The following is a 19,095-nucleotide window of genomic DNA, read 5'->3' on the forward strand; positions in this document are numbered from 1 at the left end:
CAAACAACAGCAGCTACAACAAACAACTCCTGGGGAAGATGGAGAGTCTAATTCCAGATTTACCACATTATAATATGTCCCAATTTTTGTTTGTTTTAAATTAGACATGCAAAAAAGTGTATGGCTCATATACATGAAAAAAAGAAACTAATAGGAACTATGCCTGAGGAAGCCCAGGCACTATACTTACTAGACAAAGATTTTATTTTATTTTATTATTTTATTTTTTAATCTTTATTGTTGAGAGTGTTATGGATGTCCCCCTTTTCCCCCACTTCCCCCTCCACCCTGTTCTTGCCCCAGGACTTCACCACCCTATTATCTGTGTCCATAGGTAATGCATATATGCATATAAATTCTTTGGTTAATCTCTTCTGTCCTCCCTCCCCCATTTCCCTTTGAGATTTCTTAGTTTGTTACATATTTCCATGCCACTGGTTCTATTTTATTCATCAGTTTATTTTGTTCATTAGATTCCTTGTTTGTTTATTTGGGCTTTTAGATTCAATTGTTGATATATATTTATTGCCATCTTATTGTTCAAATTTTTTTATCTTTATCTTTTTTTTTTCTTCTTCTTCCTCTTCTTAAAGAACACCCTTCAACATTTCTTATAATACTGGTTTTGTGTTGATGAACTTTGCTTTTTCTTATCTGTAAAGCTCTTTATCTGATCTTCAATTCTAAATGATAGCTTTGCTGGGTAGAGTAATCTTCCCTGTTACTAGACAACTGTCTTAAAGATGCTCAAAGAACTAAATAAAAAAAAGCCATGCACAAAAAACTAAAGTATACCAAGAGAATGATGGTATTCTATTTATTTTCAAATATCTTCAAATAGAGGATACTTGAAAATAAATATAAATTATTAAAAACAGATGAACACCAAAACACCCCAGAAATTCTGTAATTGAAAAGTACAATGACTAAAATGAAAAATTCATTAAAGGGATTCAATAGGAGATTTGACTAGGCAGAAGAAAAAATATAGTGAACTTGAAGATCCAGCCGTGGGCAAACTACGGCCCGCGGGCCGGATCCAGCTGTTCTATCCGGTTCTCTTGCTGTCCCCTCCGCTCCTTTACTTTGAATTTATATTAGTTCACACAAACACTCCATCCATGCTTTTGTTCCGGCCCTCTGGTCCAGTTTAAGAACCCATTGTGGCCCTCGAGTCAAAAAGTTTGCCCACCCCTGAGATAGGCCAATTTAGATTATCCATTATGAGAAGCAAAAAAGAAAATAAAATGAACAAAGCCTAAAGGATCTGTGATAAACTACTAAGAATATTGTGATACACATGATGGGAGTTCAAGAAAGATAGGAGGAAAAAAAAAAAAACCCACAGGAAATAATGACTGGAACATGCAGAATTTGAAGAAATACATGAATCTATACATCCAAGTAGCTCAAGTAACTCAAAGCAGGATAAACCTGAAGAGATTATAAGACACATTATAATCATACAATTGAGAGCTAAAGACAAAGAAAAAATCTTAAAAGTGGCCACAGAAGAGTCACCTAGCGTGTACAAGACATTGTCAGTAATAGTGAGAACTACATATTAAGTGGAAAATTCCAGAAATAAACAATTCATAAGTTTTTTAAAAAAGAATTAATCTATCATAAGAAACCATGGAAACCAGAGGGCAGTGGGATGACATATTTAAAACACTGAAAGCATAAAAAGAACTGTCAATAAAGAATTATATATCTGACAAAATTCTGTTTCAAAAATGAAGGAGAAATTAAAAGAATCCTAGATAAACAAAGCTGAAATAGTTTGTCATTGTAGACTTGTCTTACAAAAAAATCCTAAAAGGAGTCCTTCATGCTAAAATGAAAGGACACTAGACAGTAATTCAAGGGTACATGAAAGAAAGAAAAAAAAAAAAGAACATTGGTAAAGGTGTGAAGGCAGCCTCAGCCCCGGGTCCCCCCCACCCCCGCCCCACATTCCAATGCATGTGCTTGCTAGCTCCAACCCCCCTTTCCACTTGTGTTCTAGCTAGTCTTAAAGAACCTGTTTTTCTGCAGGGGCCATAAAAAGCCTCCACAGAAGGTTAACTGCTGGCGCCAGCTAGCCTGGGTTGGTCATAATTCCCCTTCCCCCCATACGACTGTCAAAGGGACTGCAAAGCCCACAAAATATCCAGAAGCCTGGTCCATATTTGGGAGACAAAGAAACCCAGGGGATAAATGGGAGAGCACCTCTGCATTCGGTGCTCAGGCTTTGGGAAAAATGACTCCCCTGAGTCACTGCACTAATGCATCTGCAATCAAGGGTTTTTCCCGAATCTTCTGAGTACCCGTTGTGTGTTTTCCAGTTGCCTGGTAAATTCTGCAACAAAGGTAACTAGAAGTAAATATAAAAGTCAGTACTAATGTACTTTGGGTTGTTCCTATAAGATTTAAAAGACAACTCTATAAAGCAAGAAGTATAAATCTATGCTGATGAGCACATAATGTTTAAAATTTTAATTTGTGACAATAACAATGTAAAAAAGGGGACACAGCTTCATAACATTCTTTGCTTATGACTAGACAAGAGCTGGATATGTTCTTTTTGTGTTTTTCTCTCTACCACATTCCAAAATCCTCCACATCCACTGACATCATCTCAAAACCTTCCACTTTCAGGTCACCTTCCAGGCTGCCTGACTAAATATTATATCTTCTTGCTGACAACTAGAGCATATTCTACATACATCATGATTATGCATATGTTTGCTCTACCTATTCATCAGTATTTTAAGAATGAATATTCTTCCAGATAAACCTTTGTGCATACCCAAATTTTTTTTTAGATTTATAAAAATAAGATAACTCAGTTTTGAAAAAGTTCTTGACACATATTACCAAATATTTCCAGTGGACTGTACCAACTTACACTCTTTTCAACAGAACTTGAGCCTGGAAATTTCAAAATATTGACAATTATAATTTTTAATAAATATTTTTTTCTATTTGAATTAATACAAAATTGGGCCACAGTGCTTCATTTTTTTTCTGCTTTAATTACTAGTTACATTAAAATATTTTTAATATTTTTAAAACGTAGGTGGGTGGTATTTTTTTTTTTTTTTTGCCAATTGCCTTTCTTCTCCTTTGAATTATTTTTAGCCTTTTTTTTTTTTTATTTCTATTAACTCAGTATGGTAGCCATTTGATAAGGTGGCCATTGAGCACCTGTCTGAATTGAGATGTGTTTTAAGTGCCAAATGCAAATCAAATTTTGAAGACTCAGTCCAAACCAAGGATAGAAAGTATCTTATTAATAATTTTGCATATTAATTACATGTTAGAATGGGTATATTTCAAATAAAGTGGATTAAATAAAATATATCACTACATTTAATGTCATCTACTTCTTATTTTAATATGATTATTAGAAAATTTAATTACATATATGGGCTTACATTACTAGTAATAGCTTCAGTTATACTTCTATTGGATAGCACTGGTCTATAAAATACACTACATCCATATTTTTCCAGTTTGTTTGACTCTTAACTTATGTTTTGTTGTGTTTTTTTTTTGTTGTTATGTAGAAGTTTAAAATATATATGTAATCCAATCAATTGACATTTTCTCCTTGATATCTTCCATTCCCTAACTTGAAATAAATTAAATATTAATCTATAATTTCTCATTGTTTTATTTATTTTTTTATTTAGCTTTATAATTTATTGAAATTCTTATAAGTTGAGATGAGACACTAGTGATATTTATAGATATACTAGAGGCCTGGTGCACGAAATTCATGCACGGGGGGGGGGGTGTCCCTCAGCCCAGCCTGCACCCTCTCCAATCTGGGACCCATCGAGGGATGTCTGACTGCCCGTTTAGGCCCGATCCCACCGGCCAGTGGGGACAGTCGGACATCCCTCTCACAATCCAGGACTGCTGGCTCCCAACTGCTTGCCTGCCTGCCTCCCTGATTACCCCTAACTGCTTCTGCCTGCCAGCCTGAACACCCCCTAACCACTCCCCTGCCAGCCTGATTGATGCCTAACTGCTCCCCTGCCAGCCTGTTTTCCCATAACTTCCCTCCCCTGCAGGCCTGGTCAACCCTAACTGCCCTCCCCTGAAGGCCTGGTCACCCCTAACTGCCCTCCCCTGCAGGCCTGGTCCCCCCCAACTGCTCTCCCCTGCAGGCCTGGGTTCCCCCCAACTGCCCTCCCCTGCAGGCCTGGCCACCCCTAACTGTCCTCCCCTGCAGGCCTGGGTCCCTCCCAACTGCCTTTCCCTGCAGGCCTGGTCGCCCCCAACTTCCCTCCTCTGCCAGCTTGGTCACCCCTAACTGCCCGCCCCTGCAGGCTTGATCACTCCCAACTTCCCTCCCTTGCAGGCCTGGTCCCTCCCAACTGCCCTCCCTTGCTGGCCATCTTGTGGTGGCCATCTTGTGTCCACATAGGGGCAGGATCTTTGACTGCATGGAGGCAGCCATCTTGTGTGTTGGAGTGATGATCAATCTGCATATTACTCTTTTAATAGATAGGATAGAGGCCTGGTGCATGGGTGGGGGCCAGCTGGTTTGCCCTGAAGGGTGTCCTGGATCAGGGTGGGGGTTCCCTTGGGGCGTGGGGCGGCCTGGGCGAGGGGCCTGTGGTGGTTTGCAGGCTGGCCACACCCCCTGGCAACCCAAGCGGAGGCCCTGGTATCTGGGGTTTATTTATCTTCTATAATTGAAACTTTGTAGCCTAGAGTGGAGCCAAGCCTTCTGCTTGCTCTGTGGCAGCAGCCATTTCTGTTGGGATTTATTTATCTTCTATCATTGAAACTTTGTAGCCTTGAGTGGAGGCCTAGGCCAGCAAGGGCAGGCGGAAAGCTTGGCTTCCTCCATTTCCGGGGAAACCCAAGCTCCCTCCTGCTCTCTGTGGCCATAGCCATCTTGGTTGGGTTTATTTACATATTCGCTCCTGATTGGCTGGTGGGTGTAGCAGAATGATGGTTAATTTGCGTATTACTCTTTTATTAGATAGGATACCTAATTTTCCAATCCTTCATTGTTGAATTGGCCACTGCTCCCTCACCCCATTGTTTTGAAAAGCTTTCTTTACCACATAGTCAGATCTTCTGGTATAAAAGTTGGCGTTGGGTTCTCTACCGTGTCCTCTTAATTTACTGATTTACTCTTAAACGTTGCTTTATGATGATACATTATAATATCATGATCTTGCTTTCTTGCTCTAATTTTTGTGCAAATGCTCTTAGCTTTTCTTTATTTTTAAAGATGAATATTAGGATCTTTTGTTGTTGTTGTTGCTAAGTTCAATTGAGAAGGCTAACCTCTATTTTGTGAAACTATTGTTTGGAATTCTGTGCTGTTTTTCTTAGACGGCTTCTTATTCTAAAAAAATAACTTTGCTTTCTAGCCTGCTTTAGCCTGCTTGAATAATGAGGAAGATAAACTTAGCTGTCTGACCTTGTAGGCCAGAGACTAGATATGCCCATAATTTCAATGCCATGCCAGGTGCATTTTTTAATTGAATAGAACTTTGTGGTTTTCAAGGCCAGCAGCAAGATAACCACTAAGTGCACATAGGGCTGGCTCTTTAATAAAAAGGGAAGTTCTGCTTGTAGCCTTGCTTAGAATTTGAATTCATTTTCTCTAAGCCCACTGGGTGAATAAAGTGTGACTCCAAACTCTCCGAGCATTGCTTGATTTATTCCACTTCTCTGTAACACAATCATTTGGCTTATCCATTCAACAAATATTTACTCAGCACTTTATTGCACATGAAGCACTATGTTACAATGAGTGTTCAGGGTACAGATGAGCCCAGCTTCAAGCTTGTGTTCTTACAGGCAGAGAATTCATACCTCAAATCTTCCCATTCAGTTATACAAAGTGTCTTTCCATTTATTTAATTTTTCTTACAAATCTCTAAAATTTTTGTAGGGGTTTCTTCTTGGTAACACATATCATCTCTTAGGATAATTCCTATGGTATTTCAGATTTACATTTAAGAATGTGAATAGGATATTTTCTTCTTTATCTTCTCTAACTTAAAGATAACTAGAAAGTTATTGATTTTCATACAAACCTATAAAACTTGCTGACATTTTCTTAATCAAACTTTCATGATTATTTGCATATTTTTATAAATATAATTTACATACCATAAAGTTCATCATCTTATGGTGGATTTATAAAATTCAGTGGGTTTAGTATATTTATAAAGTTGTACAGTAATAACCACTATTAAACATTTTCATCACCCCAAAAAGAAACCTAATACCCATCAGCAGTCACTTCCCATTCTTCCTTTCTCCCGAACCCTGGTAATCACTAATCTATTTTCTGTCTCTACAAATTTGTCTATTATGGGTATCTATATATATAAAAGCCTAAGCTACCATCCAACCATTAGACCATCCAACTAGTAGCTGTGATGTGCAATGACCACCAGGGGACAGACACTCAACAAAGGAGCTGCCAAGCTGTGGTGACTTGGCAGCTGGGTTCTTGGGTGACATATCAGGAACCAGAGAGGAGGGAGCCCAATTCTGGGGTACATCACCCAAAAACTGCCCTCTCACAGTCCAGGACCCCACAGGGAATGTCAGAGAGCCAGTTTCAGTCCGATTCCTGCAGTCCAGGTGGAGGGACTTCACTGGAGCATGAATCTGTTCACCATGCCTCTAGTTTTATATAAATGGAATTATAGAATATGTAGCCATTTATGTTTAGCTTTTTTTCAATGTGCTATGGGCCATTTATGAAGTGTCCTTTTATGAAGTATTTGTTCAATCCTTTTATCATGTTTGTCTTTTCACAATTTGTAGAAGAAATTTATATATTATGAATAAAGATCTCTATCAGCTATATATAGTAAATATTTTCTCTGTGACTGGCTTTTCTTCCCTTTTTATTTTTTAATTGAGGTATAATTGACAAATAACATTATATTAGTTTTAGATATGCAGTATAATGACTTGATATTTGTGTATATTGTGAAATAATTACTACAGTAAGTCTAGTTAACATTGTTACCATACATAATTACATTTTTTCTTGTGATGAGGACTTTTACGATCTAATCTCTTATTAACTTGTTTTTTTTCCATTTCATTTTATTGATTCCAGAGCAGGATGAAGGGAGAGAGAGAGAGAAACATTGTTGTGAGAGAGCTACATCAATTGGTTGCCTCCTGTAGCTTGCTCCAACCAACTGCACCACGTTGGCCAGAGCTAATCTCTTAGTAACTTTCAAATATGCAATACCATATTATTAATTATAGTCACCATGCTATATATTACATCCCCATGACTTGTTTATATTATAGCTGGAAGTTTGTACCTTTTGATACCCATTTTGCCAAACCCCTACTCCCACCTCTGGCAACTACTAATCTTTTCTCTGTATCTTTGAGCTCAGTTGTTTGTTTTTTAAGATTCTACATATAAGTGAGACCATATGTTTTTTTATCTTTCTCTCTCTGACTATTCACTTAGCATAGTGCCCTAAATGTCCATCCCTGCTACTGCCCAAGTCATAACAAAAATCAAGTCAGACAAAATTAGTAAAGCTTTATGTCTCTATAGTTTTCTGCGTGAGATACACTCCTATTTTTATTTATGTCTAACTAGAGGCTCGGTGCATGAAATTCATGCATAGGGGGAGGGGTCCCGCAGTCCGGCCTGCACCCTCTCCAATCCAGGACCCCTCAGGGGATGTCCAACTGCCAGTTTAGGCCAGATTTTCACAGGGATTGGGCCTAAACCAGCAGTCGGAAATCCATCTCGCAATCTGGGACCTCTGGCTCCTAACCACTCACCTGCCTGCCTGCCTGATTGTCGCTAACTGTTCTGCCTGCCTGCCTGATCGCCCCTAACCACCTCTGCCTCAGCCCCCGCCACTGTGGCTTTGTCCGAAAGGACTTCCGGAAGGATGTCCGGAAGTTGGTCTAAATAGCATATTACCCTTTTATTAGTATAGATAGATAACATGAAAAGAACAATTTAAAAATATATTGCTATTATCTATAATTTTTTAAAATGTACTCATTGATATTAACGGTTCTATATGAATACAGACCTCTAAGCAATAACTTATTGTTAACAGTCAAATGACTTTGCATCTTTCCTGTTTCATTAAAAAATTTTGAAGTGGTAAAATATCGCTAGGGAAATTATTTAAAATCTTAATTTCACAAAGCTCAGGTTGATACTTAGTGGGTTATAAAACAAACAAACAAACAAACAAAAAGAGAAAGTAGAGTTACTTACATATCTAATTTTTTTCAAATTTCTTAAAATGCCAATATTAAAGATAGATAGTTCTGAAACATGAATTTGAAACCTTTATTCTCTACAGTTTTATTGTAAGCATGTCATTTTTCTCTAGGGTATCTAGTTACTTTCTAATACAGTATATGCAAAGCATGGGTATCTGAGGTCTGGCTCAGATATTTTCTAATTTACCTAAATAACATTGTTTGCCTTTGGAACTTACTTAGCTTCCTATTGACAATGATTATCTCCCTAACCAAACTTTGGGCTCCTCCAAGCCCTCCCCTCAGCTGGGCCCAACCTTTATACTTTCCCGTCTTTGCACCGCCCAATTTTGACAAGAATATTGATAAATAAGTCAGTTTAGCAATAATCTCTTCCACCTGATGTTTCCCCTTAGTACTTTTCCGTCGACTGAACTGTCTCTTGCTCCTTGACTATAAATCCCCACTTTTCCTCGTATTCAGAGTTGAGCGCAATCTCTTTCCCCTATTAAAAAAAAACACCCATTACAGTTGTTCCCCTGAATTCTTTAAGAATTCTATGAGAAGTGTCAGGATGAATTTTTCTTTAACACTGTCCAAATAGTACACTGCTGTCAGGGAAAGAGACTTTCCTCAGAAGATAAAGAATGAGATCCTTTTCTCTGGGATAGTGTGAGTCTTAAGAAATGTCACTATAAGGAATTCTCCACTTGAAGGTAGGCAGCCAGTAAAGATGAGAAATCACAGTGAGCTCCGTAGAGGATATGCCTGAAGTGAATATCATTACCAGCATCCATATGGCAAAATCTTCCCATTTCCTAGTCAAAATGCAATGTACACAGCTACATGTCCAAAGACCACTTTCTTGATATATTATTTTGACTGAGGTGGGTAACTGGCTAAAACAGTCTTAAAACTGTTTCATGTTAAAAACCTCTGGGTCATGATTTGAAGCCTTAATCTGTGTGCTGGGATGAATGCAAGAAGTCTTTTAGAAGAATCTTATATATGCCCATATGCACTGGCTTAGACACCTAAAAACAGTTTGTTATTTGTTTGGCTTTCTAAATAAATGAGGGCTAACTAACACCTTGATCAATGGTCTGTCAAGGCAGATGACCTGCATTTAATAGACAAAGTCTAATAACTGTATTTCAGGCATTTGCCCCAAGCTCCATCTCAAATTCTCTGCCACTCAGTGGTTATCACAAGTTAAGGTAAATGAGACAATCTTCATTTTATTATGAACTTTTAGCTTTTCTGTAGAGCATACTTAATTTTCTTTATTTTGCCCTTTTAAATATTTAGGATATCTTACTGTATTTTATGTATCCTTAAAGAATATACTTAATAAATAAATATAAATATATTCCAGTTACTTTCCAAAATTTATTAGGAACTGAATATATGTATTTGCTTATATATTATTTATTAGGAATGAATATATATATATGTATATATACACACATATATATGTATATATGTGTATATATATATATGTATACACACACACATATATATATATTAATATATTAGAGGCCCGGTGCACAAATTTCTGGAACTGGGGGTCCCTTAGCCCAGCCTGCACCGTCTCCAATTCGGGACCCCTTGGGGGATGTCCAGCTGCTCATTTCGGCAGGGATCAGGCCTAAACTGGCAGTCGGACATCCCTCTTGCAATTGGGACTGCTGACTCCTAACCGCTCACCTGCCTCCCTGTCTGATCACCCCTAACCCCTCTGCCTGCCTGCCTGATTGCTCCTAACTGCTCCCCTGCTGGCCTGACCGCCTCTAACTGCCTCTGCCTTGGCCCCTGCACCTGGGACCCAGGCTTCCCTCCTCCAGCCGGCTGCAGGTACCCAGGACCCGGGCTTCACTCCCTCTGGCCAGCCGTAGGCACCTGGAACCTGGGCCAGCTTTGCCTGGGCTGGCCACAGTTTTAGGTGCCCGGGACCACAGGCGGCTTTGCCCAGGCCCCAGCTTTGTCAGGAAGAATGTCTGGAAGGTCATCTGGAAGATCATCTGGAAGATGTCCGGTCTATTCAGTCTAATTAGGATAAAACCCTTTTATTAGTATAGCTATACATTCCCACAAAGTGTAAACTACTTTGTGCTAATGAACACAGTAGAGAAAGCTGCCAGGTATTGTGCTGTATCCAGAGCAATGCGTACTGAATAATGCATAAAATGAAAATCCCTAGTCCAGAGCCAGAAGAAGGCTTTTTCACAGCTTGCTTAAATACTCATTTTAAATATAGTGCAAAAAGTATTTTCCCCCTGTTTTAGCCTTAGAAAACAAAAAAGGCAATCTATTTTTAAAAACTGTATTAAAAGAAATAGAAAAATGTTCTTTTAAGATTATTTCTTAATCTCTCTCCACCCCCACGCTTTCATTTAAAACATTTTCTCATTTTGCCTCCTGAAACTATACATGACTTTTCTGAGCCTATTGCCTTTCCAAGTTTCTTAAACACAACTGATTACCAATCAACCAACCAACCCACCTGCCCAGCATACAACCAACCAACCAACCCAGCTTAGCAAGTATTCTGTGAACCCATCTACCCATGCAGGTGCCAGGTGTTTGTTTACATCTGTCCTGCATCATTCATGTTCTACTAGTAAGTCAAACATATCTATGGCTACTGAATGAAATTCCCTTTTATAAATGAACCTTCTTCATTTTTGCTACTTCAGCTCTATTTTTCCTTATGATTCATACTGAGCTGCTAAAACCTTTTATCTTCCCTTTTCCAAAGAGGAATAAACAGTATAAGATTAAAATAAAGTGTTTTACATGAATGGCCTGTCAATGAGGTGGGGCAGTGGAACTGGTTTGCCCTGGGTACAGGTAATAAAGTGGCCCATTTGTCTGTAAAAAAATTTAGGCAATAATAAAGACAATTAAAAGTTGGTTTACTTTGTATTACCACCATGGGATGGTGATTCTAAATGTCAGTGATAAAATATTCCTCCCTGAAGGGGAGTGCCACTCTCACTCCTCTCCCAACTTTTCACCTCCCATATTGCACTGTTAATTAACAAAGGGCTCTTTTGCAATTTTCCCTTGGATTAACATGATAATTTTTGGCTGTATGACTCTCAAAAGTGGGAGATTTGGTAAAAGTAAATGAAACTTTAAAGTTCCCATGTCTAATAGTATTATTTGTGTGACAGAGTAAGGGCCTGTACTTTTTCCATATTTGCTTCAAGTTTTCAGAGCTACTGGGATTCTGTAAACACTACAATAAGTCAGTGAGAGACCAGGAGATGAAGAAAGAAATGATCAATAATTTTACTAAGCCTTCAGTGAAATAAAAATAAAACCCAAGTCTTTCTTATCTATCCTTTTCTCAAGGGACTTTAACTGTCATTTTATATATCATTACTGATAATTCCCTTAGACTTCTCTGCCTAGAGAGGTAGGATTTACTTTTTTAAAAATTTGAAATAAGAAATGAAGTTCCTGTGAAAATTAGTCTATGGAATTCATGTCACATTATCTTAGTTCAGGCTACCAATCCCCCAATCTACCTTGGGTCAAGTCCTCTAAAGCCTAGTTCTTTAGCTTCCCCTTTAATTCTGTGACTTTCTCATGTCTTTCCAATGAATTTGCTTTTGGCTTAATTTAGACATAGTCACTACCTGTGGTTTGCAATAAAACCCCCAATTTTATTTATTTACATATGTCCCAATCATGCTTAATCTTTACAATAACCTTAGAGGTGAGGTGAAAAAAAATGATTCTTAGATGTTCAAGTTATTTATTTTTGGTTGTACAGATAGTTAATGGCAGAATTAGAATACAAATTCAGACTTGTTAGGAATTGTGTCTTCCTATCATATTACTACAAAACCTTAGAAGTTCATTCTTCAGGGATACAGGTTGTTTGACGCTAAGAGAAACCCCAGCCAGGAACATTACTTGTAGTCCCATTCATTAGACCATCCACCCATTCATTCAATTAACAAGTCCCTGAACACAATGGACCCTTAAACAACAAGGGTTTATAGAGCATGGGTGGATTTCCACTTATAGCTGGATTTTTTTCATCAAATACTGTAAATCTATTTTCTCTTCCTTATTATCTATACTAATAAAAGGGTAATATGCTAATTAGACCAGACATCTTCTGGACAAAGCCACAGTGGCAGGGGCTGAGGCAGAGGTGGTTAGGGGGTGATCAGGCCAGCAGTGGAGGGCAGTTAGGGGGCCATCAGGCCAGCAGGGGAGAGCAGTTATGGGGTGATCAGGCTGGCAGGGAAGCAGTTAGGGGGTGATCAGGCCGGTAGGCAGAGGTGGTTAGGGTTGATTAGGCCTACAGGAGAGGGAAGTTAAGGGCAATCAGGCCATCAGGGGAGGACAGTTAGGGGTGACCAGGCCAGCAGGGGAGCAGTTAGGGGGTGATCAGGCTGGCAGGCAGGGGTGGTTAGGGGTGATCAGGTCAGCAGGCAAAGGTGGTTAGGGGCGATCAGGCCAGCAGGGGAACAGTTAGGGGCATCAGGCTGGCAGGCATAGGTGGTCAGGGATGATCAGGTAGGCAGGCGAGCAGTTAGGAGCCAGTGGTCCTGGATTGTGAGAGGGATGTCCGACCACCAGTTAAGGCCCTGTGGGATTGGGCCTAAACTGGCAGTTGGACATCACCCGAGGGGTCCTGGATTGGAGAGGGTGCAGGCTGGGCTGAGGGACTCCCCCCTCCCCACCCCCTGTGCATGAATTTCATGCACTGGGCCTCTAGTTTTCTTAATAACATATTCCTTTCTCTAGCTTGTTTTACTGTAAGGATACAGTACATAATGCATATAACATACAAAATATGTATTGATTGATTTTATGTTATTGGTAAGGCTTCCAGTCAATAGTAGGCTATCAGTAGTTAAGTTTTTGTGGAGTCAAGAGTTATACTTGAATTTTCGACTTCATAGGGTCAAGTGCCCAACCCTAGCAATGTTCAAGAGGTCAACTGTACATATATATAAGAGACACAAGGTGCATCATTAATAACAGGGGATACAACGCTGGCTCAGCCAGTCACTTCCATCAGGTTGTTCACATTCCTCTGAAAAGCTGACTGTTCAGTTAATAGACTTAATATAAGAATCATATAAATTTAAGCAATGTAGAAAAGAATAGAGTATAATATACAGCCATATGATTCTGACAGGATAAGAATAACTCAGCTCATTAAATTAGAGTTTCTACTTGATTTAAGCCAGAAAATAAGGTAATTCTTAACTGCAATGACTTCTAGAAACACACAGAGAGGAAATAGATTATTTACTGTCTTTAAAATAAACAAAGGAATGATGAAATAATTTAGTTTCCTAAATTATAATCCTCAGCTTACCTCCCTCAAGATTTCTCTCTATATCTGCACACCAGCTAATATATACTTTAAATCAACTTTTATTTATTGCTTTAAAATATTTTAAAGAAAAATCTATATTGCTACTTTCAATGTAAAACTGAAAGCCTATAAATAGAAAGCAACTATGAAAATAAATACAGTGAAACAAAATTAATAAATTTCATCTAGATAGCATTGCATTGGAAAGCTCTGAGTCTGACTTGATCTGCTCCTGGTTGCAAAGGAAGATTAGCAACTGCTTGGCAGGTGTTAAAGACATACTAGCTCCACACTAATTTTTCTGCTGGAAATAATCAGAAGGATGGAAAGAGAATCTGAACAGAAGTAGTTTTCTCATTACAGGATTCACTGCTATTTAATACTGTGTTTACATCCCACCAAACAGCGTCTTGCAAACCATAGTGTTCCAGATACTTGAGGACATGCAGTGAGGTAAGGTAATATGGATGTATTACATGTGTAGGAAAGTGATGGAAGCACCTTCTAAGTCTGCAGCTGACATTTTATTCATTCACTCATCAAGTGAATCTGGGGATCCAATGGTAAGACCCTCACTTCAAAAAGAAAATAAATTAGGTAAACATGAAGAACATAATTAAATAAGCAAACCCAATAAATGCTAAGTGATAGACTCATAGGGACAGAGGTCATTTTCATGTATCAACAGGCCATCCATTTATTCAGAATTTCTAGAATTCTTACTATTTTAAGCGATCAATTTCTCTCTTCCTTTTGTGAATGAGCACCAGTTGAAAAATAGCTTTCATATGAGGAATGGAAATTGGTAGGCACTTGAAGGATAGAAGGACAAAAGAGTAAAGTGTGCTGTGAAGTGGAAAGAATAAAGTGGGCATCAGAGAGAACATTAGAGATTGCTCTAATCTTTTCCTTTTCTAGAAAATAGAGGCCTATGATTTCTTTGAAATTTTTATTGAATTTATTGGGGTGACATTGGTCAATAAAATTATATAGATTTCAGGGGTATGATTTCTTAAATTCAATCCCACATTCTTTGTACTATTTGATATATTGAGAGTTAGGGATATTTACAGTTTTTCCAAAAAGATAATCTGAAGCATTCCCAGTAAATAAGTACAGCCTTCCCCAAAAGGAAATAAAATGGAGAGTATGTAGTAGATAGTACACAATCACATTTAAAGAAAGTTATATATGTGTTATATTTAAAGACAAATATAACACATATTATGGCAACTAAGATAAATTGTTGGATGAGCCACATTAAAATACTTTTATGGAGAAAAACTTATGGTCATATTAGCATGAAAATATGAATGGCTTATTGTGGTAGTCAAATCAGCTTTACAGCGATCAGCATAAAGGGTTTCCTCTATAGAACTACAATTTTATCCAGCAGGAGAAACTTACATTTTCTGTCCTAAGATTTTTGACACCACAACGTTGAGAAAACGTGGAAAGAGGAGGCAAGTGGAGGCCCTGGAATCATTTCCAGCCATCCCTAGTGTTTGTGGGTAGTAATTTATTTTATTGCTTCTTCATTCCTAATATTTATCATATACACTTTAAAACATAGGTGGCTTTGAAATGAAGTATAACTGCTTCTTCCTGAAGCAGTTACAGTACTGTATTCTCCAATTTGCAAGATTAATAATTACTAGAACACATTGGTCAAGGAGGAAATCCAGAAACACTATTTTTTTCTTCAATTTGACCCACAGAATATCAGCAGACTTACCACGGGACAGGGCACTTGAGAGTGGAGGACAGTAATTTTAGTCAAATAAGCATATGACTGAATTGTACTACGTAAGGTTCTTTGGTGGCTCTGCACCTGCATTATTATTCCAACTGCATTTATTCCTGTTGCTAGCTAGTCCATACTATTTTGCATTCATTCTAAACTTATTTTTATTCAGAATTAACCTTTCCAATACCAATGGCACATTTGATTGAAACATCTTATTCAAATTCAGCTATCCTATCTAATAAAAGAGTAATATGCAAATTAACCACCACGCTGCTACACCCACAAGCCACGCCCACCAGCCAATCAGGAGCTAATATGCAAATAAACCCAACCAAGATGGCTACAGCCACAGAGAGCAGGAGGGAGGCTTGGGTTTCCCCGGCAATGGAGGAAGCCAAGCTTTCCGCCTGCCCTTGCTGGCCTAGGCCTCCACTCAAGGCTACAAAGTATCAATGATAGAAGATACATAAATCCAAACAGAAATGGCGGCAGCCACAGAGCGAGCAGAAGGCTTGGCTTTGCTCCAGGCTACAAAGTTTCAATTGTAGAAGATAAATAAATCCCAGATACCAGGGCCTCCGCTTGGGTCGCTGGGGGGTGTGGCCGGCCTGCAAACCACCACAGGTCCCTTGCCCAGGCCACCCCACGCCCCAAGGGAACCCACACCCTGATCCGGGACACCCTTCAGGGCAAACCAGGTGGTCCCCACCCATGCACCAGGCCTCTATCCTATCTAATAAAAGAGTAATATGCAGATTGACCATCACTCCAACACACAAGATGGCTGCCCCCATGTGGTCAAAGATCTTGCCACCATGTGGACACAAGATGGCCACCACAAGATGGCCAGCAAGGGAGGGCAGTTGGGAGGGACCAGGCCTGCAAGAGAGGGCAGTTGGGGGCGATCAAGCATGCAGGGGAGGGCAGTTAGGGGTGACCAAGCTGGCAGAGGAGGGAAGTTGGGGGCGACCAGGCCTGCAGGGAAAGGCAGTTGGGAGGGACCAGGCCTGCAAGGGAGGGCAGTTGTGGGTGATAAGGCCAGCAGGGGAGGACAGTTGGGAGGGACCAGGCCTGCAAAGGATGGAAGTTGTGGGTGATCAAGCCGGCAGAGGAGGGAAGTTGGGGGTGACCAGGCCTGCACAGAAAGGCAGTTGGGAGGGACCCAGGCCTGCAGGGGAGAGCAGTTGGGGGGGACCAGGCCTGCAGGAGAGGGCAGTTAGGGGTGACCAGGCCTGCAGGGGAGGGCAGTTAGGGGAAAACAGGCTGGCAGGGGAGCACTTAGGCATCAATCAGACTGGCAGGGGAGTGGTTAGGGGGTGATCAGGCTGTCAGGAAGAAGCAGTTAGGGGCAATCAGGAAGGCAGGCAGGCGAGCAGTTGGGAGCCAGCAGTCCTGGATTGTCAGAGGGATGTCCGACTGCCCATTTAGGACCGATCCCACTGGGACATCCCTCAAGGGGTCCCAGATTAGAGAGGGTGCAGGCTGGGCTGAGGGATACCCCCCCATGCACAAAATTTGTGCACTAGGCCTCTAGTATTAAATATTTTCCTAGGGAATCCTAAAAGTATTGCATCAAAAATAAAAAAATAATAGATCATCTTATTATTAAGTCCTTGAAATTAAACCATTTAATTGGCTGACACAGTTTATAATTACATGCTAAGCCAGACACTCTGATCCTCCCATGATGATGAAAACTAAAAAACATACTAACCTGTGAAGCTTGAGAGTGACAGTTCCATAAACAGTAGCAAAACCGAGAAGACGGACCCATCTTAGGAGAATGCAGCGAAATATGCTGGGCTCAAAGTATAAAATGACAACCTGCGGGATGAGAAGAGAAAGAAAAAAACCTTCAGGATCAATGACCCACAGACTAAAATCAATATTTCATAATCTGATGTTTAATATACATAAATGGTAACATAAGTACATATCCATTTAATTAGAACTTTAAAATATTATTTTCATCATTCATTGGCCAAATTAAAGAGCTATAGAATCTCCCTATTGCTTTCAAATCAATTCTAAATTATGAAATTCTAACTTTTAGGAGTTTCTATTAATTGTTTCTAAGTCTTTGGTATGCCGTAACTTAATTCTTTTTACTCTCCAAGATGGGACAACCAGGCTAGTTTCCATTGTCTTCCACCTGAACCCTTTGGTATTCCTGCCTCCCCACTTCTAGCAACACCTATCCCCTGTGTGAAATAGCCCTGAGAGGATTAGCCTGTAGGACACACCCCCAATCAGTCCACCTCTCCACAGTTATTACTTCACTTGGTACTTGGTTCAACTACTTTGCTAACTTCTTGCTTCTTACTCCAGAGTTTTCATTCAACAAACATTAATGAAGCATTTACTATGAGCCAGGAACTATACTAGATGCTGTGGATACAAAGGCAATGGGAAAGGGAAGAGAGACATATAAACAAGAAACGGCATTAAAGTAGCCTAGGTGCTGTGATAAACACCTCTGCAAGTTCAGTGGGACACAAAGGAACAAGTTGCCAATTCTGGGGGATGGTCAAAAGGCATATACAAGGTGGGGCAAAAGGAAGCTTATAGTTGTTTGTATGGAAAATAATACAATAATTAATAAATTATTCAATCACTAACGAATGATACATAAGAAATAGAGGCCCAGTGCACGACATTTGTGTATGGGGGAGGGTGTGTGTCCCTCAGCCCAGCCTGCACCCTCTCCAATCTGGGACATCCCTCTCACATTCCAGGACTGCTGGCTCCTAACCGCTCGCCTGCCTGCCTGCCTAATTGCCCCTAACCACTCTGCCTGCCAGCCTGATCACCCCCTAACCACTCCCCTGCCAGCCTGATCGACGCCTAACTGCTCCCCTGCAGGCCTGGTTCCCCCCAACTGCCCTCCCCTGCAGGCCTGGTTCCCCCCCCACAACTGCCCTCCCCTGAAGGCCTGGTTCCCCCCCCCCAACTGCCCTCCCCTGCAGGCCTGATCACCCCAACTGCCCTCCTCTGCCAGCCATCTTGTGGCGGCCATCTTGTGTCCACATGGGGCAGCTATCTTTGACCACACGGGGGCAGCCATCTTGTGTGTTGGAGTGATGGTAAATTTGCATATCATCTCTTTATTAGATAGAATTAACTCCGTTTCATGTACTCACAACTGTAAACCTACTTTTGCCCCACCCTGTATAAGTAAGGCACTATACGGTTTACCTTTCAGATGCTGCCCCCTGGTTTTGAGCCAGCCCCCATTGCATAGGAATTGGTTTGGCCTGTGGAAGGAGTTTTATACAGTGCCAAAGGATTAATGCTGTTGAAAATGTAGGTTTATACTTTTCTGCTTGATGCAGCTGGCTTAAACAAATTCTGTTGAAAGCAAGGGCATCATAACAGAAAAATATACCAATTCCTAAAACCCAGAGTGTTATTTTGGTTTTGCATCCCAAAGATTTGAATATTGGGAAACATAAAGCATATCTTGTGCTGACAATTTCTTGCTGATGTCTTGCAAATGAAGTCCAGTCTCCAGCAGTACCAAGAATAATATTCCCTAAAATTCTATGCCGGTATTTCTTAAGTGTTTCTACTATATGAAGATATGAAATTAAGTATTGTCAATATCATTAGGGTTAAATTCTAAAGGAGTAGAAAAATACTGAGCAAAAGTGTCAAAAAGAAATGAAAGAAGGGTAAAAATAAGTGTGATCAGGAGATAATGTTGATTTGTGTATATATGGTATCCACTAGTTCTCTGCTGAACACACAGATAAAGATATAATTTTAGAATTTAATCTAC

General features: G+C 39.9%; 1 protein-coding gene across 1 annotated transcript in view; it reads right to left on the reverse strand.

Annotated features, from left to right (window-relative positions):
* The window catches only part of GPR158 (G protein-coupled receptor 158), a 442,546-nt gene that overhangs the window by 35,975 nt on the left and 387,476 nt on the right, over positions 1–19,095 (reverse strand). The window contains exon 6 of the mRNA XM_080654328.1: positions 17,032–17,141. Coding sequence (XP_080510454.1) covers positions 17,032–17,141 — 110 coding nt within the window. The remainder of the gene's footprint in view (positions 1–17,031; positions 17,142–19,095) is intronic.

This window comes from Plecotus auritus, assembly GCF_963455305.1.
Source record: "Plecotus auritus genome assembly, chromosome: 1".
Taxonomy (NCBI): Eukaryota; Metazoa; Chordata; class Mammalia; order Chiroptera; family Vespertilionidae; genus Plecotus; species Plecotus auritus.